This window comes from Dicentrarchus labrax, unplaced genomic scaffold, assembly GCF_905237075.1.
Source record: "Dicentrarchus labrax unplaced genomic scaffold, dlabrax2021, whole genome shotgun sequence".
NCBI lineage: Eukaryota > Metazoa > Chordata > Actinopteri > Moronidae > Dicentrarchus > Dicentrarchus labrax.
Window position 1 is genome coordinate 28181814 of NW_026136715.1, and position 27184 is coordinate 28208997.

The 27184-nt window shown below is 39.9% G+C and overlaps 1 protein-coding gene and 1 long non-coding RNA gene across 3 annotated transcripts in view; both read left to right on the forward strand.

Moving 5' to 3' along the window:
* Positions 1-27184, forward strand: part of plagl2 (pleiomorphic adenoma gene-like 2) — a 47294-nt gene that overhangs the window by 11645 nt on the left and 8465 nt on the right. For both annotated transcript variants that reach the window (XM_051426033.1, XM_051426034.1), the window contains exons 2-3: positions 25481-25632; positions 25729-26224. In XM_051426033.1, the coding sequence (XP_051281993.1) occupies positions 25884-26224 (341 nt within the window). In that variant the 5' untranslated portion in view covers positions 25481-25632; positions 25729-25883. The remainder of the gene's footprint in view (positions 1-25480; positions 25633-25728; positions 26225-27184) is intronic.
* The window catches only part of LOC127377845 (uncharacterized), an 88426-nt gene continuing 72562 nt past the window's right edge, over positions 11321-27184 (forward strand). Inside the window, exon 1 of the long non-coding RNA XR_007887773.1 lies at positions 11321-11479. This is a non-coding gene — a long non-coding RNA (uncharacterized LOC127377845). The remainder of the gene's footprint in view (positions 11480-27184) is intronic.

A 27184-nucleotide genomic window follows, 5' to 3' on the forward strand; every position in this document is an offset into this window, starting at 1 on the left:
TTCAGTTCATGTGTTTTTAGCTATTTATATGATTTATCTAGTATTTATCACTAATTCCATGTCTAGTTTTAGCCTATAACCTTTGATTGATTCAGTGTCATGTGATTTTAGATTTTTTTTTTTCTCTTTTCATCGTGTGTGCAGATCCCAGTCTTAGCTACACTGCACTGGCTCCTTGTACATATCTAGGGCTAGTGATTGTGATGCTGGTCCTTCATTCAGAGTTCTCTACTGCCCGATTTCTAGACACCCAAAACCCCACAAAAAGAAAACTGGAGATTTCTTTTTAACTATGCTCCCAAACTATGAAACAGACTACCCAAAGATATTTGAGAGGCAGACTGTGTTTACATTTTTTAACAGCACTTAAAGGTCCAGTGTGCCACATTTATGAGGATCTATTGTCAGAAATGTGGAATACAATATGCAACTATGCTTTTAGAAGTGTATAGTCACCTGAAAATAAGAATCACGTTTTTGTTACCTTAGAATCAGCCTTTTTTATCTACAGAGCAGGTAGCCTTCCATAGAGTCCTCCATGTTGAACTGCTAGAACTGACAAACAAAACACTGGCTCTAGATAGGCCAGTTCATATTTTTTGCGTGTTTTGCGGCCACCGTAGTTTCTCCTTCGCACTCTCTTTAACCTGGCCTTTTTATACCACCACTTATAATGTACATGCATCAAATGGTGTTACACAGGCTGTTTTTAAATATTATATTTATAACTTATAACTATATAACTTTGTTTATTATATTATTATTATTATTATTATTATTATTATTATTATTATTATTATTATAAGGAGTTCGGTCTAGACCTGCTCTTTTTGAAAAGTGTCCTGAGATAACTTCTGTTATGAATTGGCGCTATACAAATAAAATTGAATTGAACTGAATTAATCGCAATTTGAAGATGCATTGTGTAAAACCTTTATAAAAACTACTCAAAATGCTGAAAAAATAGAATTTTACCCCGTCCCCACTCTATAACACTACAGTTCACCATGAAATATAATGATCAGAATCCTTCAGAAATCTTATTCTTATTTCATTGGAAATTCATAATGAGTTCAGACAAATTGGAATATTTCACAAGTCACATGATCAACAACAAGTAGCTTCATTGGAGTCTTCTGAAGGCCAAAAGTAACTTCTCCAACTCTATTTTCTGTATTTTTGATCATATTGTAAGTATGACCAAGAATGTCAATCTCAACATTCAAGTCCTGTTTGCTAAATTATTTCTTAAATGTTATTATATATGATAAAAGATATAATTTTTGCTAAACCACTGGTGACAGTTACTTTCTGTTACCAATAATGCAAAATCTTCCATTTAGAAATAAAGAAAATGGCCTGAGATTGACCATTACACATTTTGAATATTTTTAGATACAGTGTTGAATATGAAAAATTAAGTTTAATTTTAATATGTTACAGTGTGCAAATGGCACAGTTGTGGCAAATGGCCCATATTTATTATATATATTCACATGATAGAAGCTGTGATTGGAAAGTGTTGCACCGGTATCACTCACTGTGGCGGAGGAATGCACCAGGTCTAGAAGGTCTAGTGTGCACATGTAGAGAAAGGACTGATGCATCCCAAAGTGTTGTTGAGATTCAACACGTGACTCAGCACAGAGTTATGTGTGTGTGTTAGCGGCACAGTAATATCTGGAATATGGACCTGGTCTGTCCAGCCCGGTCTAGAGATGCCGATTAGTGAGTCAGCGAATGGGATGTAACCTGATCCATGCGGAGAGAGAGGGAGCGAGAGAGTAACTCCTGACTCACACACTCACTCTCTCACACACACGGCTGCAGTAGCTGTGACAGATGATTGCGCCGTTCCTGATTCATACTCTGGAGCGAGTAAGAAGGGAGCAGGGAAAAATTGTGAGAAAGCAGAATGTTGCCACAGTGTCTGATGACACATCCCCTCTTCCTTCCTCTGAAGTGATTTTTAATAACGGCTCCACCACCCCGCCCTGCTCAACAATCCCCCGCTCACTTAATAATGCCAAGCAAAACCTCCAACTCCCTTGGTAGACAAATGAAATGTCTCCACAGCTCATGCAAGTGTTCGCTGACTGAGATGCTGCAGATGTAGGGTTGTAAGGAATTACTGATACACTTGAGTATCGTGATATTTTGTTTATTTTGTTATATTCTTAAAAACACTATTGATTTTTGTGTTTAAACCCCCAACTGCTAGATAGTAGCGTTGTGAACTGAGGGCTATGATGTTGGATGTTACAGGGACTGTTACACACTGTTCTGGTTGTATAAAAAAGTATATATTATGACAGTTTTTTCTAAAATTAGATAAAAACAAAATTGCAATATATCACCTTGCTTACATTATTACATTATATTGAATCGGAACCCCTGTATCGTGATACGTATTGTATCGCTAGTCTAATGATAAACCTTTCGAGATATTAATATCTGAAACTGTAGTCATGAAAAGGATCATACTCCACACAGATGTTGATTGGGAGATATTAACCTTTATGAGTAGTCTTTTAGATACTGAATTATCCTATTGAAGTGGGCTATAAATGCAGTTGGAGATATCAAAAAGGGTGTATGTATTCTAAGATAGAGATTCTAAAATATCAACATTGTAAGATCATCAGGAGTCCTTCATTTCAGATTATAATGAATGTGTAATTATAATAATTTTATAAGGGAACTCATAGCTACTTAAGTCAAAATGGTTTGCAAGTCAGGACAGACAGCTTAGACTCATGAGAATTTGAATTCAGATGCCTGAAAGTAACATATAGAAAACAGAATTACAAATACAATTCCTGCAGTTATTAGGTTAGGATAGGTTACTTTATTTGTACCTGTAAATAGATTTGATTGCAAATTTGTCTAGTGTGTAATGAACTTATTTTATATTACTATATTATTATAGGCAGTCATAATGGCCAGTAGTGATTCAGAGATATCTGAATTGTAATTATGGATAGTCAAGCCAAATAATTTTTCAGTCTTTCTAAGATTTCACTGGCTTTTTGTGGGAATGGGGCCTAAAATGCCTGATTTCACAGCGGCTTTAAAAAAAAAAAAACTATGCATGTTGCGATAATGAAAGTAAAACTTTTTTTTTTTTTACAATTCATTAAAAATCAAAGGCAACTTACTCCAGTGAAATCAATCTTGCATAGATGACTTGAATGATCACCAACCTAATACCACCAGGATGCTCCTGTCCTTTATCACCTGTTACCCCCCCCTTAATATAATGCCATGTTTTGATCAGTAGCTGAGATCCCTCTCCTCTCTCCCCCCTGTCTCCCCTTTTTTCCCGAGCATACTTCTCATTATTTCCTCAAGTATACTCCTCTGTTGCCATTCTCTTCTTGGAGCTTTGAATTTCCCCCCCTTCTCCCCGCTTGTGCTGTTTTTCTTTCCTCCGCGACCACTTACCAAATTAAACCCCCCACCCACTCAGATGCATTCCATCAGCTTCATAAACACACACGTGGTCCCAAACATGTAATGGTACTCAGAGGGACTTCCTCCTCTCTCCTCCTCTTTCCTCACATCCCTCCATCTACCCCCCCGCTCTAAGTTTCAGTGAACAACAACAAGTTGGAAAAATGAAAGTGGGGTGACAAATGCGAGTCCCCTTTCTGCGTCCCCTCCAGGGCCAGTGTGAAGTTTTCAGTTTGATTGAAGGCCTCTTTTCTGTGGTGTGCGGTGTGAAAGCTGTCCTAATTGAATGATAAAGTGCCCCGAGATGGAGTCCAGTGAATAGCCAACAATGGCCAGCCTGTGTGTGGTAGAGGGATTTTGGTTCACATCCAGCCTCTGCCTCTCTACTCCGAGAGGGGGCCTATTATAACACTCTCTGCTGGACTTGGTCACGTGACGTTGCCTCGCTCCCTTGCTACTCACCCCCACCTTTTCTCCTCCCCTACCCTTCCTATTTGCCCTGACCCTCCTCCTCCCTTCTCTCCTGTCTCCCCCGCCCCAGTGCGGCCCAGCCAATCCGGTCACATCACCGGCCTCCTCGTTGCTCCGCTGGTTTGTTTGGATGGTCTCATTTTGCCAGTGAGTGACTTAAGTAGTAGCAGTAGCAGCTATCTGTGTACGTGTTTGTTTGTTTGTTTGTTTGTGTGTGTGTGTGTGTGTGTGTGTGTGTGTGTGTGTGTGTGTCTGTGTATACCTATTAAGTCAAGAAGTTCCCTCAGCTCTGAGTCCATCCGCTCATCCTAGCACAACCAGGGTGAAAAAAATTACGTTTTCTGAAATTTAAGAAATGAAAAGTTAAAGTATTAAATTTAAAGAATAAAGAAAAAAGAAAAAAAATAGAGAAAATTCAAATGAAAAAAACACATTTATTAATGATTTATGTCTCTTTTATAGGTGTTGAATAGAGCTTTGATTTTCCGCCAGGTTCAGTCCCATAACTGCTGCCATAGGTCAAGCTTGGGTCGGGCTCGGACAGAATGAGATTGTAATTGTAATTAATTAATTAATTTGTTATTGATTAGTTTTGATAACTTTTGCCCTGGATTATATGCACAATGTAGTTTACTTTAGTCTGTAATAAACTACTTTGGTTATTAATTTATTTATGTTAAGCAGAAATTTGGGTTCAGGTCGGGCCTAATCAAAGCTCTAGCGTTAAAGCCCCCTCCAGTCAGAAATCAGTGTCTCTTCCTGTCCCTACAGCGTGCTGTTTGAATGCTGTATGTTCAGAGTTTGACTCAAGAAGGATGTTTTCACATTCATCTGCTGAAAGTGGAAAGTTTCTCTGTGCTCATAGAAAATCAGATTTTAAGGGGCGGGGCCTACCAGCAGGTTTTGTGACAAATAGTTTGGAAGTCATCCTGGTCCAGCATGCAACTTGTACAGTGTGATGTAGAAAGTTTTAAAGAGGTAGAAGGAGTAGATTGCTTACCACAGATGGACCACCACAGCAGAGAAAACAGGTGTAAAATTAGACAAACACAGAGGGAGAGAGACAGAGAATGAGAAACACAAATTCAAAAGATTCATTATAAAGTTACTTCACAGCAGCTCCCAGTACAACAACATGAGACAGAGAAGCACACAGATTTACCTTTCTATCCTTCCGCCTAAATTAGGTTTTCCTGACTTTTAACCTGTCACAGCAGTTCCAGTCCAGCAGCCAGTAAGACTTATTAAGTAGGTCGTTATTTTAGTTGAAAAAAACGCTTTTATAAGTCTTACCAGAAATCTTCCACGTTGATTTTTCTGAACTCATTCAGTCAGTTTACAAGTCTCAAGTCTTCACAATCAAGTCCCAAATCCTAAATTTAATGATTAATAATGTGCTCTTAAATTTACCAAACATAATCACATTTTAACAACAGAACAAGTGAAACAAAATTATCTTTGGTGGATCTTTGAGCTTGGGGGAAGGAATCGAGTATTTCCAATTCCAAGTGAAGTCATTGTCTAAGTCCCAGTCGAGTTGCAAGTATTTTTTGATTTTGTCAAGTGAAGTCTAAAGTCATCAAATTTGTGAGTCCAAACCTCTGTTGATCTTTTTATTCACCCTCCTCTAGCAGGATAAATACATGCTGGCAGTTCCAAAAGTGTCTTCTTGCCTTAGACTTATCTTGGGACCCCTTGAGGGGACCCGTATGTTGAGAACCACTGTATTAGATGTACTGTGTGTTAACTTCATCAAATGGGCTCTGTAGGCTCAGTGTTTGAGTGTAATCATGTTTTCTGCATCTGTTTTCTTCATTCATTCAGATTTAGTATATTATTATCTTTATCTTTCAGTTATCAGGTCTTGTTAGAAGTTGTTCACCTGCTGTTTGGTTGTTGTTGTGAGGAATATTAAGATGGCCGGTTGATCTCCCTCCATTCCCAGCTAGATGGCAGCACGGCCACCAAGAACCCAATCAATACTTTTACTGATTTATCAGTGGTTAATCAGATTTTTTGTTCTGCTTTGGTGTGCAGGGGAATGCTCAGTGTGTTGAGCGGTTCAGTCTGTGGGTTTTGTCCTGTTAGCGTTAGTAGGCAGAGGGGCTGTGGTACGGATGCTGCGCAATCTGTTAACTATTTTACCCTCCGAGTGAAACCTAAACCTTTCTCAGAGAAAGACAGAGCTTCTAACAGAGCTCCTTACATCGCCCCCACCCGCACACACTCTCTCTCACACACACAGTTAAAGTGTTGGAGAGGTAGTGAGGTGGAAGACCACCCTCTGGCATCCCAGTCATTTAAATGAGTGTGTGTTTTTATCTCTGGGGGCTGCAAAAAGGAGAAGGAAAGTGCTGTGTTAAAATGTGTTAATGAATAACTCCTGAGCTCTACACCCTTTCTGTCAATTTATCCTCTCTTCCCAACGAAACCTCTTTCTTTCTTTCTTTTTTTTCCCTTTCTTTCTTTCTTTCTTTCTTTCTTTCTTTCTTTCTTTCTTTCTTTCTTCAGCAAACTTTTTTAGTTAATTTCAAAACTTCAAAACTTAAAAAATTTGTCAAGACAGTTGCCTTAAAATTATTTTTTCTCAACTTTTTTTCATTTTACAGTGCATTTAAACTCTCTGGTTGTAAAACTCTCAGTTTGACCTGCTGAGAGCCATTTTCTTATTTGTAATACTGAATTCAGCTGAGGCATTGGATTTAAGCAGACAGCAGTTAAGCAGTTTTTTCTGCAGACTCTATGTTCATCCTGCTGGTGCCGTCAGTAGTGACATCATCAGTCAATAGCAGCCGTACTTACGCAAAAAAACATGACACTGTGACAGTGGATGTGCTGCCCCTCCATTTTCCTCTGCTTTCATCTTTCCATCACTGAGATTGCGACTGATCTTTGTCTCATCTGACACTTTGTATTACAAACTGTGCCTTTCTATTCTTGAGGCTTATCATAGTGCATGTGTCACCCTTCTTCAATGCTCTGGTTGTTCAGTGGTTGTTGCAAGCAGTTGAATTTGACTTTAATGCTTCTTTTTTATTACCCTTACCTACCCTAAAATTAAGAGTGTGTACTAACTGTACACATTACAGTATAAAGCTGGCGTTATTATATTTTTCTTACTGTCGACAAATTTCATATAAAACCAAACCAACAGTGAATGTATCGATTATCAGGTACTGTGTGCATATCAAAGCCTGACATATCTCATTCCTCTGTCCCATAGAGCTCCATTGTTGTCTATTAAAAACACATCAGTGAGTCACACTGTTGCACTGGGTGACATGTTCCTTCATTACCATGAACCCACACATTGTAGTTTATGTTGACTCAATCCCACACACACCGTCCTGCAGCTGGAAATACTCAGAGAACCAAATGTCGATTAATCCACCAGTGAAAGAAGTCCCCAACAAATGCACCATTTGGGGTAACATTTGATAAAAGCTTCAATAACCAGCTGTTTTAGGGAATAAATTAGGCTTAAAAAGATAGATTTAATGTACTGTTAGATTTTCTGTAGGAACCAGTTGGTTTGAGGCTAGAGAAGTCACAAAGGATTAAGAAGTGAACTGACACTTGCTTTTTGTTTTTTGTTGAGAAGAAAGCTATAGAAAAATGTCAGCTTCAGTGCACAGAATTTGCACTATAGCATGATTGTCATCTGCTGGCACACACTTAAAATGAATGTTAAAGTTAATTTCAATTGTAACAACTTTACAAATTTAAGTAACTGCAACTACATTTTAAGTAATTTAACAAGTAGATATAGATAAATTAAACATAACTTAAGACTAACAAATCATTGACTTCCCTTTTTCCAGGTAATCAGTTTCCTAGATTGTTTTAAGTAAGATTTTACAGCGTACAAAGCCAAACCAAAACAAAAGAAAATCTTACGAGATAGGTTTTTTTAGAATCAGAAATACTCATTGATCCCCGGGAAAGAGAAATTGGTTGTGTTACAGTTATAAGAAATAGAAATAATAATAATGTTAAAATATGTGCATTATATTACATTATATAAGAACAATATATATAAAAAATAGAACAATTTAAAATAAGTGTGTCAAAATATGTACATTATACTACAGTATATAACAATATATAGAAAATAGAAAGATATGCAAAGTATGTATACTACAGTATATAACAGAAGTGTGATGACTACTACTACTACTACTACTACTAAGTACTGATGATGAGTAATTTAGAGACTGTATAAAAGTATGTATGACATTCATTCTGGACAGTGAGACAATTATCTTCTTATGTATACTACAGCATGATCATCAGCTATTTTAGCCAGTAGTTCCAGTATGGTTGTCATATTCTATCAATCAGATATGCACAAAACATTTTCCTAACTCAAGTTGTGATGTTGAAAGCGTTGATTTATAAAGATCTACAACTAATTAATTGAAACTAGAGCTGAAACTAGATTCCACTGTTCTGATATCTCATCTGTGAGTAGCTTCAGCTATGAATTCCCAAGTGCTCTCTTTTTCTCAAATTTGAAATCTGTATACCACACTATGTGGAACTCACACAGATAATTTTGTTATATAAGGTAACATGAGGCCATGGGGCTGCTGTGGTGCTTGAAAGTCAGCTGCCTACTGAGACTCAATGAATGTGACAGACATTTTACATTGACATAGAAAGTGGATATAAAGGTGCAGAGTGTAACATTTAGGAGGATCTACTGTCAGAAATTGAATATAATATTCATAGGTATGTTTTCATTAGGGTATAATCTCCTGAAAATAAGAATTATTGTGTTTTTGTTACCTAAGAATGAGCCATTTTTATCCACAGATAAGGCCGGTCCTCTTCTGGTGGAGTCCGCCATGTTGAACTGTCATGTTTCTATAGTAGCCCAGAATGGATAAACCAAACACTGACTGTATATAGGGTAACATATTTAATGTTTTTCACAAAATCCACACACATCATAGTTTCTCCTACACACTTCATCTCATTCGTGGTTAGTTAAAATCTACAATTTCACTACTAGATCCCACTAAATCCTGCATACTGGTCCTTTAATGTGGATCAGTCACATCATGACCGATACATAATCTACCTGATAATATCAGTTAAAACCAAGTTGATTCGAGTATTTCTAGCTGAAGAAAAAATAGGCTTTAAATGTAATTTTTAAAAGTCTTCTAAAAGTGTCTAAAAAGTCTTAAATTGAACCTGTTAAAACCTGAAGAAACCCTGAATAGAAACGTGGCGGACTCCACCAGAAGAGGACCTGTAGTAGAGGACTGTGTAGATAAAATGGCTCATTCTAAGGTAACAAAAACACAACGATTCTGATATTGTAATATTATATATTCCATTTCTACCAATAGATCCTCCTAAATAAACACTGGACTTTTAATCGATAATGAAAATAATAATTAGTTGCAGTCCTATTAGATATCTGTACAGCCGCTTCACCAATTTGTATAGCACACTGACTGCAGGTCATAGTTTTGTAGCTTCCCTTTCCCTTGTGCGGCCAACCTCTGATCTGTTACCCAATAGCTTCTGTTGTGCTCCAATACAAAGACTCATCTGTGAGCTCGGACACTGGAGAGAGGAGACTGGCTCTATGTCACTGCAGAGCAATAACAGGTTAAGGTGATATGGGTGAAGCTGTGCTTGTTTTAATAAGATTCAGGTAGCAGTGAGTCCTGGGGCTTCTTTTTTGCAGTGTAATGTAAGTTTGTTTTTCCAAAAGGAACAAAAATGTTGATTTCTCTCATTTGAGTGTCACACTGCTGTTTGGAACTGAAATACCCCCACATGAACCTTAGCGGTTGCTGCTTTGAACATCTGTTATCTGTCCTTCTCAGTCTTTTTCTCTTTCACTCTGTGCCTATCAGCTGGTTGTTTTCCCTCCTCTTTTCATCTCATTCTTGTTATGTTGTTATGTTCTTCTGCTCCTTCTCCCTCTCCCTGCTTGCTTGTCGTACGTGGCTGTCATCTGCCTGAAGGTGCCTGAAGCCTCCGATTCTCAGAATGTGATCAAGTTTCAAAAAAATGCAAGGAATGCAAGCTGCCCACTGCCCATTTTTCAAGGCCCTGTTTATGCAAGAATGTTATTTTTACAAGTCTCTACCTTTAACCCCCCTTCCCCACAACCCACACACACCACTTTCCTCCTTTTCCCCTCCATTACCCCGAACATCCTTTAAAAATACACATGGAGAATGGATAAAGAGGGAGCTGGGGTTGGATGTGGGGGCATTCAGCAAACAACAAAACAAAACAGAGGAAAAATTAGCAGCAGAGTGAGAGGGATAAGGAAAGAAACAAAAAGAGTGGAAAAGGCTGTGGCATCTATTGAAACCTGTAGATTTCTGTAAACAAAGCCCTTTTAACAATGCCTGTTGTTTTAAGCTGAGCTGACGTTGCCAAACTTAGAGATTGTTTGTTGCTGACCCCATCTGAATCAGAGAGAGCCAGTGGCAGCCCAGGGAAACAAAAGTGTCCCAGCGGCTGGATGGACTGGCTCAGTGTTTCAATCAGAGCAACTAAATAATCAGTCTGCGTGTGTGTGTGTGTGTGTGTGTGTGTGTGTGTGTGTGTGTGTGTGTGTGTGTGTGTGTGTGTGTGTGTATGTGTGTGTGTATGCATCATAGATACATTGTTTTATAGCTATAAAATGCTCACTGAATAGCACATACTAGACATTCAGGCCATTTTTCAAACACCTCATTATGGAAGTGTGATGTGTCTGAATAAGCACCCTGGTCACTTTTACAAAAAAGTCATGATGGCAGTCTTACTAGGTCTGACCTAGAAACATTTCTGTGTCTCTTCCAACCAAACCACAAGTCTGAATTGTCCGATGGCTACAAGGTAAACCGCACAACAGAGAAATTAAATGCACCTCTTGTTCTCCTTCTATGATGATTATCATCATCTCTTATGTACAAATAAAATCTGTCGATAATAAACCAAAACAATAAGCTACAAACACAGTGAATTAGATAGTTTCACATCGTTGATGAGTTCTTATAATCTCAGATCAGAACCACAGCAACAATTTGCCTGAGCTAAAAACAACCAATCAGAGCTAAGGAAAATAGTTGATTGTTGAGTTACGTTCCCAGCAGTACTTCATCAAGAATGTTTTTTATCTTACAAAATTGACTTTTAACTTTTACTATTTTTGGTTTGAAAAAAATTCAATTGTTCCGTTTCAGCAATTTTTTTCAGTTAAAATAACTTTAGCATTACAGTGTACAACAGCAGTTAGCTGCATGGAGGCAGAGCAGCTGGAGGAAGTCAGAGGCAAAAACAGAAAATATTTTCTCCATAAAATCCTCCTGGTGGAGCCTCCTGCCATGGTCCTGCTAGATTGCCATTACCAATACTGTTGTTGCTGTGCACCTGTCTGTCTGTCTGTCTCTCTGTCTCTGTCTGTCTCTCTGTCTCTCTCTCTCTCTCTCTCTCTCTCTCTCTCTCTCTCTCTCTCTCTCTCTCTCTCTCTCTCTCTCTCTCTCACCCCAACTGGTCGAGACAGACGACCACCCACCTAGAGCCGGAGGATCTGTCCTAGGTTTCTGCCTTTTAACAGGCAGTTTTTCCTTGCCCTTGTCACCAAGGTCTTGCTCATGGTGGTACTGTTGGGTCTCTGTAAATAATGTTTTAAAGAGTTCGGTCTAGACCTGCTCTATTTGAAAAGTGTCCTGAGATAACTTCTGTTAAGAATTGGCACTATACAAATAAAATTTAACTGAATAGAATATGATCCAGTTCCACCTAAATCACTGATAAAGTTGTGTTTTTGCACAGTAATGTACAATGTATAATAGTTAGGTCTGACCGTGCAGAAACACTCCACTCTGGTAGTGAGCTTTGCTGTAGCTGTATGCTAATGAATCTTCACTCTGTGTCACTAAAAGTTGAAAATTGATGGGTGGATGTCAAGATATTATTGGTTGAAATTGGTTGGTTCATACTTATGGTAAATGGACCTGTACTTGTATAGCGCCTTTCTAGTCTTCCGACTACTCAAACACTTTTACACTACCTGCCACATTCACCCTTTCACACACATTCACACAGTGATGGCAAAGTCCATCAAACAGAAACTAACTCATTCATACACATTCATATGATCAAGGAAGATGATGTTGACGACAGCAACGATGGTGGACAATGAGCAGTGATTACAGTAATAAAATTAACTGTAGTAATAATAATAATAATAATAATAACACTAATATCAGTGATATTAGCAATGACAGTCAAGCAGGACCATGGCAGGAGGCTCCACCAGGATCCATGAGAACCTGTGAGACGAAAAAGCACAAGAACTCCGGGGAAGAAGTGAAGTTAGTATAAGTGGTTGTAAAAGTGTGCACGTTTGTTATCTCCGCAAAAGCTCTGCTCTTTAAACATGTCGGAGGGTGAAAGAGAGAGAGGATTGGGGGGGGGAATTGGCGTGATGCCCACTGGCACTGTGCCCACATCTCCGGCTGCTGTGGAGCTCCGTGTCACAGCCAGGACTCCCTGCCAGAAGGGCTTTCCCCAGAATCACCTCTGCACACTCCTCCACACAAAAACCACATACCTTACACTCAGTCATGCTGCCCATGTGTTTAGTGTCAATATTTTGATAAAGCTCTGCCAACCAAATAGTATATCCTGTGCTATTGGTCTGGCTTGGCAGTTTTTTTTTTTACTGCTTAGCCTAACCCTAACCCTACTTTCACAAGTGCAATTTTAAAAGTTACTTGTACTTTACTTGAGTATTTCTATTTTAAAATAAAATAAAATATAATGCATTGTTCTCTCAAACCTATAGCAGTAGGTACATTAGATCCTGCTACGAGATTAAATTGCTTCAGGACTTCTACTTGAGTATTTTTGAGTAAAGAATCTCAGTATTGCCCATTAACTAATTAATTAATTACTTTCACACCCTTAGAAAGATAATTTTACACATGCACAACATTTCACTTATAATTTGGATGTTTAAACAATTTGATAAAAACATGTTTTCAGCTTTTTTTGATTGCAAACTTGAAAAGTACAATTTTATCCATTTCTCACTTGGTCGTGGCTCTCCGCTTCAAAATATGATGCTGTTGGTATCCCTCTAGCATCATTTCTAGACAATTTCTGTACAAGACCACATGTTAAATAACCAAAGTTGGAACTGTCTCTTCATGTGTGAAATAAAAATCACAAGTGAGTTATACAGAGCACCTTTTTTTAATATGTGAAGAATGTGTCCACGTTCCCCAAACTTTATTTTTCACATTTGCAACCAGTCGATGCATACTGTATATGATGGACAGAAAATTTACTTTAAAGCTGCAGTAGGTTTTGTTTTGTAAAATAACGGCGTAATGATATTCACAAGAATCCACCGAGCCTGAACGAAGACTAACAATCAGAGCGAATGAGACTCAAATATCAACTATCTTCGAACCTCCAACTCAAAGCATCTTTATGTCTTTCTCGGCTCTGTTTGGTTGGTTTTTTGGTAAGGCCCGATGCATTCTTGCAAATGCCAATTTTCAAGTTTTTTTTTTTTTAAACCTGCCATGAAATCGGGTATTTTAGGCTGCAACAAACCCCAAAAAGCCAGTGAAACCCCAGAGGGACAGACATCTTGACACACACCTGCAAACACATCTATCCTCATTCAAGAAAAAATGCAGACATGTTGATTATTATTGGCAGTCGGTGTGAAAGAGATCAAAGTACAACCACCTCCAACTGTTTTTTTCTTCACAAATTAGCGTAGAGAGACGCCCTGTTGGTGTTTGTTTGTGGAGCTGGTTCATTTTCTAATTAGTCTCCACCAAACCCCAACTGTCGTTAAAGGAAGGATGTGTGTTACCCAGATGTCTCCCTCAGTCTGATGGTACCAGGCTGGTGCTCGGAGCAGAGCGACAGACCGAGAGCGAGAGAGAGAAAGAGGAGCGAGGATGATATTGATGATAATAAAAACAGCTGTGGCTATGATGATAATGATAATGATGATGATGCTATTTTACTACTCTGCTAAACATGACTTTGCACTTTGATGTAGTTTATGTTTGTGGGAGGTGTCCCACAGTGTGTGCCAGCAACATATACACACTTGAGGACTTGGAGACTAGACTGCTTATTTTGGTAGGTGTCTCCTAATGTGTCTGTGGTGACCACAACAGGAGATGGAGGGAAGGGAAACGACTAGAGAAAAGAGGAGAAGATGAGGCTCATAACGAGGGCAGTTTTTTGTGTATGTTTGAATTGGCATGCGGTACAGAAAGAAGAGGAGGAGTGAAGGATGGAGGGTTGAAGAGATGAAGGAGGAGGATGGGAGGAAGAAGCAGAGGAGGTCAAAACAAATGCATGATGAAAAGGAGATAAAGCAAAAGGAAGTTGGTGCATGCACTTAACTGATAACTGTCTCTCTTTTTACTTATTTTATGAATTTTGGGTTTGTCAGTGTTTCCTCTTTGAAGAGTTTATCCTCCCTTTAAGTTCAACTGAAATTTGAATTCTTACTTTTTGGGAAAAACTTATTTTAAAAATGTTGCTGCAGGTATGGTGCATATTTAATCATTTTTCAAAACAGCTTATAAGTTTAAAGGTCCAGTGTGTAACATTTGGTTTATTGTCATAAATGTAATATAATATTCATAGGTATGTTTTCATTAGTGTATAATCACCTGAATTTAAGAATCATTGTGTTTTTGTTACCTTAGAATGAGCTGTTTTTATCTACAGAGGGAACGGGTCGCCTTTCACGGAGGCCACCATGTTGACGAACCATGTTTCTACAATAGCCCAGTAGGGACAAACAAACACTGGCTCTAGACAGGGCCGTTCACATTTTTCTTGCGTTTTGCAGCCACTATAGTCTCTCCTTTGCGCATGGAAGGGGAGGGTGAAGCGAGGTGGTTGTAATCTGCATTGACAGAACGCCGGTCAACTTTCTCCTTTCCTGTACTTAGGTATGCTATGTGCTAGGCTCATCTATGCTGAAAAGACAACCACATTTTGGTTGATGTTCATTTAGTAAATGATGGTCCCATTTAGAGTAAAATAGACAATAAAGCAGGGTATGCTTCAGGGCGTGGCTACTTTGTGATTGACACATTGGGCGGCTGTGGCTCAGAGGCAATAATTGGAAGGTTGTTGGTTCGATCCCCGGCTCCTCTCGCTGCATGTCGAAGTATCCTTGAGCAAGATACTGAACCCCTAATTGTTCCTGATGCTGTGCATCGGTGCGTGAATGTGTATGAATGAGTTAGTTTCTGTTTGATGGACTTTGCCATCACTGAGTGAATGTGTGTGAAAGGGTGAATGTGGCACGTAGTGTAAAAGTGCTTTGAGTGGTTGGAAGTATACAAGTACAGGCCCATTTACCATTTACCATTTTACACAGTGCTACGGAGTGATGAATGTATGTATACTTCCAGTGAAGTGATATGAAATGTATTTAGTTTCCACATCAAATGATCAGTACTGAAAGTGTCAGTCGGATGTACTGATTTTGTTACTTCTGTTATGTTTTTAAATGTTTGGATTTGAGTTGAGATTTGCAGGCCTGTACATTCATGTGGGATGTGTAGGCAAGGGCTGTTCATGCATCTATGCATCTGTGTGTGCGTATATGTGTGTGCATGTCTCAGAGTGTGTGGCCTGTGGTTTCACTAACAGACACATTCCCAGTGTCAAATAGGCAGCGTGGACTCAGTGTCACCCCTAACAACCTGGCTGACCCCTGCATCCTCCTCACCAGCTCAGCACAGCACAGACATAGCACGCACACACACACACACACACACACACACACACACACACACACACACACACACACACACACACACACACACACACACACACACACACACAGAGAGATATATTAGTAGAAGTTTAACAAGTAATGCTATTATTGTGTCTCTGATATGGCTAATATATATTCTAATATACCTGTAGTGTTACTGTGCTTTTGTATCTTAACCGCACAAACATTTGTGGGTAGAGACAGTTTTACAAGATCAGCTACTGATACCATGGCTGACGCCTTAAGCTCCACCATCAATGCATTCCTCTGTTGTGCCGCAGAAGGACGATTGATGCTTTTTGCCTGTGACTGTACAATTTCAGTAGATCTTATTTTGGAGATATGAAGAAATGTTTGCAGTGCTTGAGCTGGCTTATCGTAAGTTAATTTGAATGTATTTGTATGACATGGTGACACAAGTTGTGGGGTTTTTGCGTGCACTTTGCAGGGATCACTTATTATTACGAACATTTTCATTGGATTTTTTGTTGATGAAATTTTCTAGGTGAGGCTGTTTTTATTGTATTTTTGTATGTTCAGCTGCCATTTCTGCTCATGTCAACTACCCAGTTATTGTTAGTTTGGTATGTTATGTTATTTACAGTTGCCCAACCCTCATTGACTGCTCAGACACATACTGTCATCGTGACACTGTCACTGTCAGACAAGAGTATCATTTCTTACTGTGCAAACGAAGAACTTTGCCTCTTTCAGGCTCTACAAATTAATTTTGCAACAAAAAAGGTTCCTTCCTGTAACAAGACTCTAGGGATGTGGCTGTAGGAATGGCAGTGTTGGTTGGTCGGCTGGTCAAGACCGAAACATCCCAACATCTATTGAATGATATCCATGAAATTTTGTACTGACATTCTAAGTCTAACTAACTAACGGTATTTATTGCACAGAAAAATCTATATTTTCTATCCTGTGTGATGTTGAACCTTCGCTACAGCAATCCTATATTATTGCCATGTCATATTACGGCGAGCCTAAAATATTCTGTAAAATATCCCTGCTTAATAAAAATGATCCACAATGCAATGCACTGTGCCTCCAAATCTACAGCGACATCTAAGAGTGTATACTGTATATCATATCGGAGAAATATTGCATATGTTTTGGTATTGTATTTGTGTATATGTTATCCAATATGCGCAAATATGAAAAAGTTGACTGATACGTCACCAAACTCACTTCAAGATGCAGACAGCATGTCTCACATTTACACTGTCCAAACAGTTCATTTTATTCTTGCTGAAACATGTTTTTTTAAATCAAGTATACAAAAATATTTTTGCAATTTTCACTTTTTCACAGAATTTTGTTGCAAATTTTTTTTCATATTTTTTTAATCATGATGAATCAACACTCCAATCACATCCTTGGATTCATTTTTATCATCATGGAGAAAACTAGTTTGGAAGATGGAAACATTCAGCAGCTGGAAATATTCCATTACTTTGTTTTTACAAACAAAACTGTATCTTAATCATTGTACGTCTGAATTTTGGGGAGAAAGGACGCAATTATTTAATTATTTTGTCAGTAGTAGAGTAAAAGTAATATAACTAGTTGTGTAACTAATTACTGTTAGCAGGGAGTGAAGTGGTAATGTTACTTTTGAAAAAAGAAAAGAATAATAAATTACATTTTTTGAGTAGGTGTGGCACCTTTTTGGCTCACCCAACTCAGAAAATATAATAGGTGAGAAGATGAACAAGTCATGGTGAGAGATATGAGGCTGTTTTCTGTATTGACAGAGTTATATTTTCAGTGTCACTTTTACAAAGAAAAGGAAATATGCAGGCAAAGAAATATTCCAGAATTATTCCATAAAACACAGCTTCTGCTTCTGGAAATGTCAGAAGTCCACTACTTCTTATGCAATGGCTCTTAATATCAGTAAACCTTTTGCTGGTCGTAGGTTGAATCACTGTTGTGTTTAATCGGCAGGAAAAAATACATTCAAATGGATGTAAAAATGTCAGATAATTACTTGAAATGAGGGCAAAAGCAGTGACAGTTAAGGGAAATGTATATCTTTTTTCACTGGCTCAGAACAGCAGGGTGAAGTCAGGAGAAGTAGTCAGTGCACAAGTGAAGGTGTTCCTTGGTGACGGTTAGATTAGCCCTGCCTTCCTCGCCCCCAGCCAGACCACAGCCTGGGCTATCTTTAGCCAGGACACCAGGGCAGCGGTGCCGGTTTTATGGCCACATCCCGGCCCAGTGTGGCCGGGACTAACTGTCGGGATGGATGAGGGTTTGGCGTGGCAGAGCTGAGGGCTCTAGTTGAGGAAGGGGGTTGTAGACTTTTCCCCTTGCCCTCCACCCCAACTCCCCTTCCCACCGTGTATAAAGCTTCACCCTGGGTCAGAAAACACAAGCCAGAGAGGAACTGAAACTTGGGGGAGGAGGTGGGGGTGGTGGGAGGAAGGATGGAGAGAGACAGAGAGAGAGAGAGAGAGAGAGAGAGAGAGAGAGAGAGAGGCTCATCTATTTCAACACTGTTGAAATAGATGAGCCTCTACAGACCTCTCACTCAGCCTGTATTGTATATGCTAACCATATATATATAGATATAGATATAGATATAGATATGTATATGTCTCATTGTTGAATGTCCTGGCTCAGGTTAATCTATTTGTCAGAGTCAGAGCTGAGAAAGATATAAAGACACTTTTGGTTCAAAGCTTGAAGGTAGTTATTGTTAAGTCTTATCTCCAGGGACTCAAGTATGCGCAAGTATTTGATGTCTGGGAATGAGACTCAACAATCACACTTTCTCGCCTCTGATACTATATAAAACACTTAATATATATAAATACTATACTGTACAAAAGCTCTATTCAACTCTTGGTTCCATCTGGAAGTTGTGGTAGCATTGCAGTAGGTGCTTCACCATCTGTTTTTTACTGAGCGCACTCTTCTGGTTTGCACTGTGTTCGGCTGAGTAGTTGTGTTATCCTCACCTATATATTTCCTCTGTTGCCATAGTTACCCAACACTGTCACAACAAATGCACACAGTCTTGTCCCAATTTGATTGAATACACCGAAAAAGAAATGTTTTCTGACATCACTGAAGCGAGCTGATGGCGACCACGCTGCCTTCATCCTCCCTGGCTTTCAGTCCTGATCAATGTGGTTAGTAAAGCATGACCTGCCCCCCCCACGGCACCCGCCCTCATCTCGCCCTGGAGTCACTTCACTGGTGCAAAGACCCCTGACTCCACTGCTGCAAATGACTCGCGTCCCCCCCCCCTTTTCGTCATCCTTTATCCCTCTCTCGTTCACCTCGCTTCTGCCCCACACTAACCCCAGCCCCCCACCCCGCGCTTCACTCTCCGTCTCTCTAAGCCTAACTCTGCTGGCTCTTTGACTTGGTTTACTGAAGCTTTCTCCCAATCCTTATTTCCTTTTCAAGACTCCCTGTCCAGGTCTGTCTGAAATGTTCACATGCTGTTTATGGTTAACAAGCATATGGGGGCCTTGCAGTGTTGTTTGTGTTATAACTTTTCACCCTGGTAAAAAAAATTATGGAACTCTGCCATGTTTCATACTGATCATTTATTTAATCTTTACTATTGTTTCTAATTTTTTCAACAAGGATTTAAAATCTCGTTCGCCTTTAAAGATAGGCAGCAATGACAATGAGCTACAGAAAATGAAAAATGATTACACAAAATAATAAATATAAGTGTGACTATAAAGTCACAAATAATTCCCCTAGTTCTAAAAACCACAGTCAGTCAAAAGTTTTAAGAAATTCTTGTGTTCAGCTTATATTCTTATGTTGTTTTCTTCTTATTTCCTGCTTTAAAACTTTTTATTTGTCTGCAGCCTTTGCAGTGTACAGCACCTTGTAAGTCTGGTTTCGTAAGGCGCTTTTTAAAAAAAGTTGACATACTTGTTTACGAATAACATTTCTAGTTAAAGATTTCACAATAAAAGCAACTGAAGAGTTGTCTGAAACTATAAAAAATAACAGTACGTGACCTCGAAAATATATATATAAATGTGGTAAAAATGAGAAATAATCCCCATGTGTGGAAGCACCAGTCATTTTGCTTTGTAACAACATGTGTGTTAATGTCACAACAACAGCAATTACTTGACATTAGCTGTTTTTCATGCAGCACAGGACATTTCTTGTATCATTTAAAGTTACTTTCTCTGTTTTAGTTCAGATGTTTGTGCAACTTGTTCACCTCCCCAGAGCACCCCCCTCCCTCCCTCTCTTCCTCCTCTCCCCATGAGCACGGCTGTTGTCACCTAAGCTCCGGACGCTGAACTCACTTTCTATATTTAGTTTGTTCGTATAGTTTAGGCAAGCAGCTTGACAGGCTGTGGCTGCAGCGTCCTGCTATGTGGATCACGGTTCTGCAGAGGCTACTGGCCTGCTCTGGTCTGGCCCGGTTTTTAACCACAAAGAATCTGATAAACTTCTTCTAACATGTTGCTCAGTATGGCTGCGGCAGGCAGTGAAGGGGTTAATGCTAGTCACTCAGCATGCGGGAGCCATGGCGGGCGGGCAGGCAGGCAGTGCAGAGGCTGACCTCTGACCCCTCAGGAAAGGAATGTGGAAGCTCTTTCATCCAGGACAGAAACTAAAGACACCCGGGCAGTTGGAAAGTGGCAGCTCAATTCTGCTTTCAGCGTTTTTGATTAGGGGAAGTAAGCAGAGGTTCCATGTGAACGTGCTGTGGACTGTTTGCCAAAGCGGTATCTGCCATTTTGGAATGGAGTTCCATGCTGCAGCAGCGTGTTTGTTACTTTGTGATCAGTACAGTGACAGTGAAGTGTGATTGGTGGTTGGAAATGGCTGCAGTTGTGCTGTTTGTGCTGGTGGAGCAGCCTGCTTATGAAGCACCATGTGCTCTGACCTATAACCTACTACCTATGCAGCGTTTGTAGTTAGGTGACAAACAAGACAGCCATTGCCTATTATTGACATTTAGGGCTGCAACTCAGTGATTATTTTTATTTTCGATATCAATTAATCCGTCCACTTTTTCTCTTTCTTTAGCCTATAATAGAACTATGCAGTGTGACCAAAAAATTGTATCATGTTATTTTATAAGATTCTGGCGGTTTCACTGTATATCACAGTTTTTTTTCCCTGCATGACTATGCCTTTATATAGGTTTATGGTGACTACTGTCAGGAGTACAACATTTTAAAGGTCCAGTGTGTAACATTTAGGAGGATCTATTGTCAGTAATAGAATATAATACTCATAGGTATGTTTTAATTAGTGTATAATCACGTGAAAATAAGACTGTGTTTTTGTTACCTCTATTGGCGTAGCCCACCATGTTGAACCACCAGGTTTCTACAGTAGCCCAGAACGGACAAACCAAACACTGGCTTTATAGAGAGGTCTCTAATTTTTTACTTGTTTTGCGGCCAACGTAGTTTCTCCTAAAAGCTTGGAAGGAGAGGGTGAAGCGAGGGAGTTGCACTCTACACTACACTGCTAGATGCCACTAAATCCTACACACTGGTCCTTTAATGCCATCATGTATATACTGAAGTCTTTGATTACTATAGGGGTTTCTTACTCTAATGTAATAAAACTGAAAAACAAAAATGATATGCCAATAACTTCAACATTGCTTCCTTTTCAAAACTAAATATTTTAAAAAGAGTACCCTATAAACTGACGTGAAATACTTAGTATATTAAGTTTTAAAGAGATATTTCTCAAATCTTCTATTGCACAAGTAAGAAACAGACTGATGTGTGCCATGGTGTTTTCCCTGTTAAAGAGAGTTGTGGGTTAGGCATGAGTGGTATCAAGGTATTACAGTATTTAAAAATGCAGAAGGTATGATTTTAAATACCTTAACGCTCCTCTCTGGTGGGTGGCTGCGTTCGGATTTGAGTGGGTATGTTTGCTCAAAAGATGCTTTGTGATTTGTCTCTCATGCTGAGGAGAAGAACGTGCCCACATTTACCTGTTACACTGACAACTAGGAAGCACTTGATAGATAGGTACAAAGATTACGTTCTTAAAGTAAAGGGGGTCTACAATAGCTGCCGAATTCCAGATTTACAGTATTCTGGATCAAGCTGTGAACATTATTAGACATCATCAAAGTAAAGCAGAAACAACATGAAGACGCCTATGATATCTGTGTGCAAGGAAAAAAGAGGATATCATGTAAATTAGATATTATTTCTACTTAATTTTTTCTTGTTTGTTGTGTATAGACCATTGACATATATGCATTGCATCTCCACTTCCTTTTACTGTACAAAATTAAGCCATTATATTCCGGATATGGACGCTGCCATCTTTCGCCATTTGGAACCAGAGTCTGCGCAGTAGTGATCTCCCAACCCACTTTTTATAGCTTCAAATAACTTAAAACCAAACTTATCCGACAACAAAAATTTACATGTACTTTAATGTTTTAGTTTGGCCCATGTCCCATCTGATAACATGAAGACAGTGGGATTTATGACCTCTACTGCAGCCAGCCACCAGGGGGCTATCAAGATGTTTTGGCATCACTTTTGGAGAGCTGACGTGTCGTCCATCTTTATGTCGATGGTATAAAGATAGATAAAAGTGTTAGTATTGTTATTGTGAGACCAGTGTTTGAATTTGGGGGTCATACTGTAAATCAAAGCTATACTATCTATCTAGAGGGATGGCATGGGGTGGCCACCCCAGCGGCCACCTGTTTGGTGTCACATGCTGTCAAATTTAACATTCATTTAAAAAATAATATGTTAAAAAATTGAAATTAATTGAATTATCACCAGCATATAGTTCTTCCACCCCTTAAAGTCTCCATGCCACTCTCTGGACACCCCAAACCAAAATATAGCAGGGTTTTTTAGGGGGGAACTGGCACTGTTCTGGTTGGCGCACCTACAGTTTTTTGGAGCATTTTAAACAAAAATAAATTGGTTTGGGACCTGAAAAGTTGGTTCCCAGCTTTAACAAAAAAAATAGCATATTTTCCTTGGGATCCAAAGTGGGCGTGTTATTATCTACAGGTCGATGTCCATTGTGCAACACCCTCTGTTGATGATGCAACTGATTACGATGGTTCCACTTAAAATTGGTGGGGTGGTTCACTAGATAGCACCTAGGTTCCGAAAATATTAAACAGAACCGTTTCAAGAACCAGAACTAAAGGGGCTTGAGCGAATTTAGAGGGTTTATAAAACTGGGGAAATTCTACCATTATTCGATTAAAAGCTTGCATATAGTTGATATTTCATAGATGATTTTTAGACTCAGTATGTTCAAATTTAACTACGTTTAGGCAACTAACTACCTTCGAGGACACCTATCTTCAGTATTTTCTTAGAATTTGGGGTTTTGGCAACATGTGGGGAGGCTATATTATAAGATTAAAAGCTTACACATATTGACAATATACGTACGTAGACTTTAAATTTGACTACTTTTAGGCCAATAAATAAATGTGCAATAGTATTACACAACAAGGTGTAAAAACTTCAAAACACCAGTTTGACACCAGTCTGTGCAATGCTTTTCTATTTCATTATTTATCTTTTATAAGCTACTCTTTGTGCTTTTGTTATTTTCTGTTCTGCCCTTTCTGTATGCCGTACACCGTTTCCCCATTGCGGGACAAATAAAGGTTTTCTTATCCGATCTTATCTTAAAATATTTACCAGTATTGAGTCCAGGCAATGTGTAGAATGCTTTGAAACAGCATTATAGCATTTAGACCTTTAAATGTATAGAAGATAATACTGGACAGTCAATTAAATTGGGGGTGTGTTTGGGGCCCTGGACTCATGATCTCAGTATTTCTAAAATCCTTGCTGGAGCTCTGTTGCCATGTTGTGGAATACTGATGCTTTTGGCTTATGTATTTTGAAACTGGAGAAATGTACTGCACTTAATCTATATAGGGTGGGATATAGGGAAAAGGACAGAGTTTTAATGTTATCTATATATAACGCAAGCAATATAGTACTGCATAGGTCAGTATGAGTCATTTGGGCTTTTTCAGGCCTGGGGCCATCCATGTGTGTAGTTGCTGTCCTTTGTTTTCAAGCTCTATTTGGTTTATTTCTATAACTTGACAGTGTGGATTCTCTTCATTGTACTGTATCTGCCTGTCTGTGTGCGCGCCTTTGTGAGTGCGTTTGAGTATGCCGGCTTGGGAGGTGGGGTGTACATGATGTTGCATTCGGCGTGACCAGAACTCTGTGTGTTGTATGTGCTGTTGTGTGCGGAGGAGAGAGGCAGGGCGACATGGCATGGTTCAGGCCAGGAATGTGCGACGTGGGTAGGCTGTACAATAGAGCTGGGCTCCCTGAGGGTGGTCAATGGGATGGGTGTCACCCCCCTGCACCCTCCCTGCTGGGTGATGACCACCACACAACGCTACAGCTGTCAGTTCCTCTTAACCACTGCTGTAAACACACATACATTATGAGAACAAACACACACGTATGGACACACTGAGACATACATGAACGCACACATGTGCTAAAGTATATCTTGTGACATGAACACACTCATATGTACGTGTTCTAGCCAACCTGTGGAAACATGTTTGTGCATTTCTGTGTAAATACAAGCATCTGCAAAAGCTGTCTTTCTTAACTCATTGACCTCTCACACAGAAAACCACAGATGCCATTACATTTGTATGTGCACACTTAGTGCGCGCGCATTCTGTCACATATGCCCACATGTGTTTACAGTGCCGGTTCACGTGACTGAAGCTCCTAGCACGGCTAACATTGTTCGCTCAACCTTGGACTTAGCTGGTGTGTTAGCTAGCAGGGGTCACAGAGGTCACTGGGGGTAAATAAGGGAATGCAGAGATGACAGGGGGAGCGAGTTCAGCGATCTCTTGGAAACACAAGCTAGTATAGTTTGTGGTTTTATTTTAATAAACAACTGCAGGTCCGGTGCAGTTTTCAGTTACACTGTCCCTTTTTTCAAGTTTTTGCCTGCTTTTGCTGTTGTCAAGAATTTGCAAAGTTCAGGTAGTGCTGGTTGTAGGAGTGTGTGGCGTAAACACCGCCTCCCCCACCTGCCACTTTCTCTACCCCAGGGGTTGTGTGTGTTTCTGTGTTTTCCCAAGGATTATAGGAGCCTTATCCAGTTTCATAACAAGTACATACATGTACACACATTAACACAAACAAAGCTGTCTTTGTGCACCTGAAGACACACATGATGAGGGATGAGACTGTGTAGTTGCATTAAGGCTTCACATATGGTTATACAAATAAAGCTGTTGTGGCATGATTGAGAATCGTCATTTAAAAAATAAATGTTTTTGTTAATCCTTTGCAGTTCCTGTCAATCAGACTTGTCATTCAGCTCCCCCTAGTGAGTGCACAGGAAACTTGCCTTTGAAGTGGAATTTACAAATGACATACTGTGTTTCAAGTCAAGCCTGTTGAATTATAGGCTGGGGAGGTTTCACTTTTGGCTTGTATTCTGAGAGTTTGAGTTGTTGTCCACATAAGCGGTTCTCAACCAGGAGATCCCCAGAAAATAGGGAATATTTTGATTTCACTATTATTTCATTGACTAGATGTGAGAGAATGTATAACAATGAATATTCTGTTCAGAGGTTTTACATTCTTCACAATCTTATGAGACAGGTGAGGGACAATTTGTGGGTCCTTGACACAAAGGAAGTTGAGAACCACTGGTCTACATCCCTGCCTTTTGTTACAATTTGTCAAAGCTTTAATATAAGAAGACGCTGGAGTCACTTCATGTTAACTTACCTTTATGCTTGCTCTCTCCTTGCAGAAGAGTAAAAATGCAAAGCAGTGTTTCCCACTCACCGCCAACAATAGCTGTTGGGACTGGGTGAGGAGAAGAGAGTGAAGGACAGGAGCGACTGAAGAAGAGCGTGAGAGAAGGAGAGTGCAGAGACAAAACGACAAGTAGGATTTTAACAGGTAAACGCTTGTTTTTTTTTTTAGAAAACAAACACAATGTTGCCTCTAACTTGGCAACAGTTCGCTTCAAAGCATTCACCTTCTATCTCACCACAGATTTTGCCGGACTTTGAGGTCCCCGCTGGATCATTGGCCCTTCCTGTGAGCTTTTTTTTTCAACAACCACCCCCCCTCCAAAACTTCCCACGTTGAGCCTGCGAGGCAGGGGAGCCACGAGTGAGTTTTCATGGCAGCGGCACTCTAGGGCTGCCATGGCAGCTGCTGCCGCCGATGCCTCACACCGTATTACCGCACTGACGCTGGAGGAAGAGGGACGACGGACTGCCGCCAAGCTGTTTGGGAGTGCCGCCCCGCTACCACGGACAGAAAGAGAGAGAGAGCGAGAGAGGGGGAAAGAGAGAGAGAGGGAGAGAGAAAAAGAAGGAGAGGAGGTAGGGAGAGCAAGTGGGAACGAGTGTTTGGTTTGCGGGGCCCTGTTCGCCTCACAGGAGAAGCTCCGGCTCCACGCCTTGAGTCACACAGGAGAGAAACCCTTCCACTGCTCGCAGCCACACTGTCCCAAGGCCTTCAGCTCCAAATACAAACTCTTCAGGTACTGCGCTTAAATCACATCGCTAAATTCCCATTCTTTTAAATATAGCATGATGGGGGCGTCCAGATAGCTCACCTGGTAGAGCTGGAGCTACCAATGCTGAGTCCTTGCTGCAGCAGCCATGAGTTTGACTCCGGCCCTTTGCTGCGTGTCATTCCTTCTCTCTCCCCCTTTCCGGTCACTATCGATTAATGGCAAAAAAACAAAAAAACTCTGAAAAAAACACAAATATATATAGGATGATGTATGGCTTCTATTGCTTTCTCAGAATCCCCATTGAGCCATTGAGATAATTTTTAATTTTATTCACTATGTGAACCCGAAAGTCTTGATCTTCAGAAAGCAATAATTCAATCAAGTATCTCTAGCTAGCTGATTAGGGCTGTCGCAATAAACACAATATTGAATTACTGAAACATTGACAAGCCAACTGCAGGGCATGACGAGCGACCGCCACAACCGCACGTATTTGTATTTGTTTTTTAAGACAAGAAAGTGTCCTAAAGCTACAAGGCTGAAGAGATGCAGATGCGCTGAAACACAGTGCTTCTTGGCATCCCTCAATTCACAGCCAAGGATTTCAACACCATACAGAAGGAAGCCTCACTTGCTCTGGAAACACCAGCAGCCTTGTAGTAGAAGACACAGACTGGTCCACTAAGTATCCCAATTCACCACAGCTGTGGTGTTTGCATCTAATGGCTCAAAAGTGTTTCAGTTTAACAAGTGACCGTGTTAACTAGTGAGTTCCAGCTGAATATGTTAACTGTCGACTTTATTCGGCTGAAAGTTGCCAGTTAACAGGATCACAGACCTAGGAGGCAGGAGGAGGGTGAGTGCTTAGTGATTAGTACCAGCAGGTACTGAGACAAAACATTATCTCACTGTACCTCTTACAAAGTAATTAGCAAAACCAAGAAAAAATTCCACAATTCCTCAATTCTATTGAGCAGCCCTAGG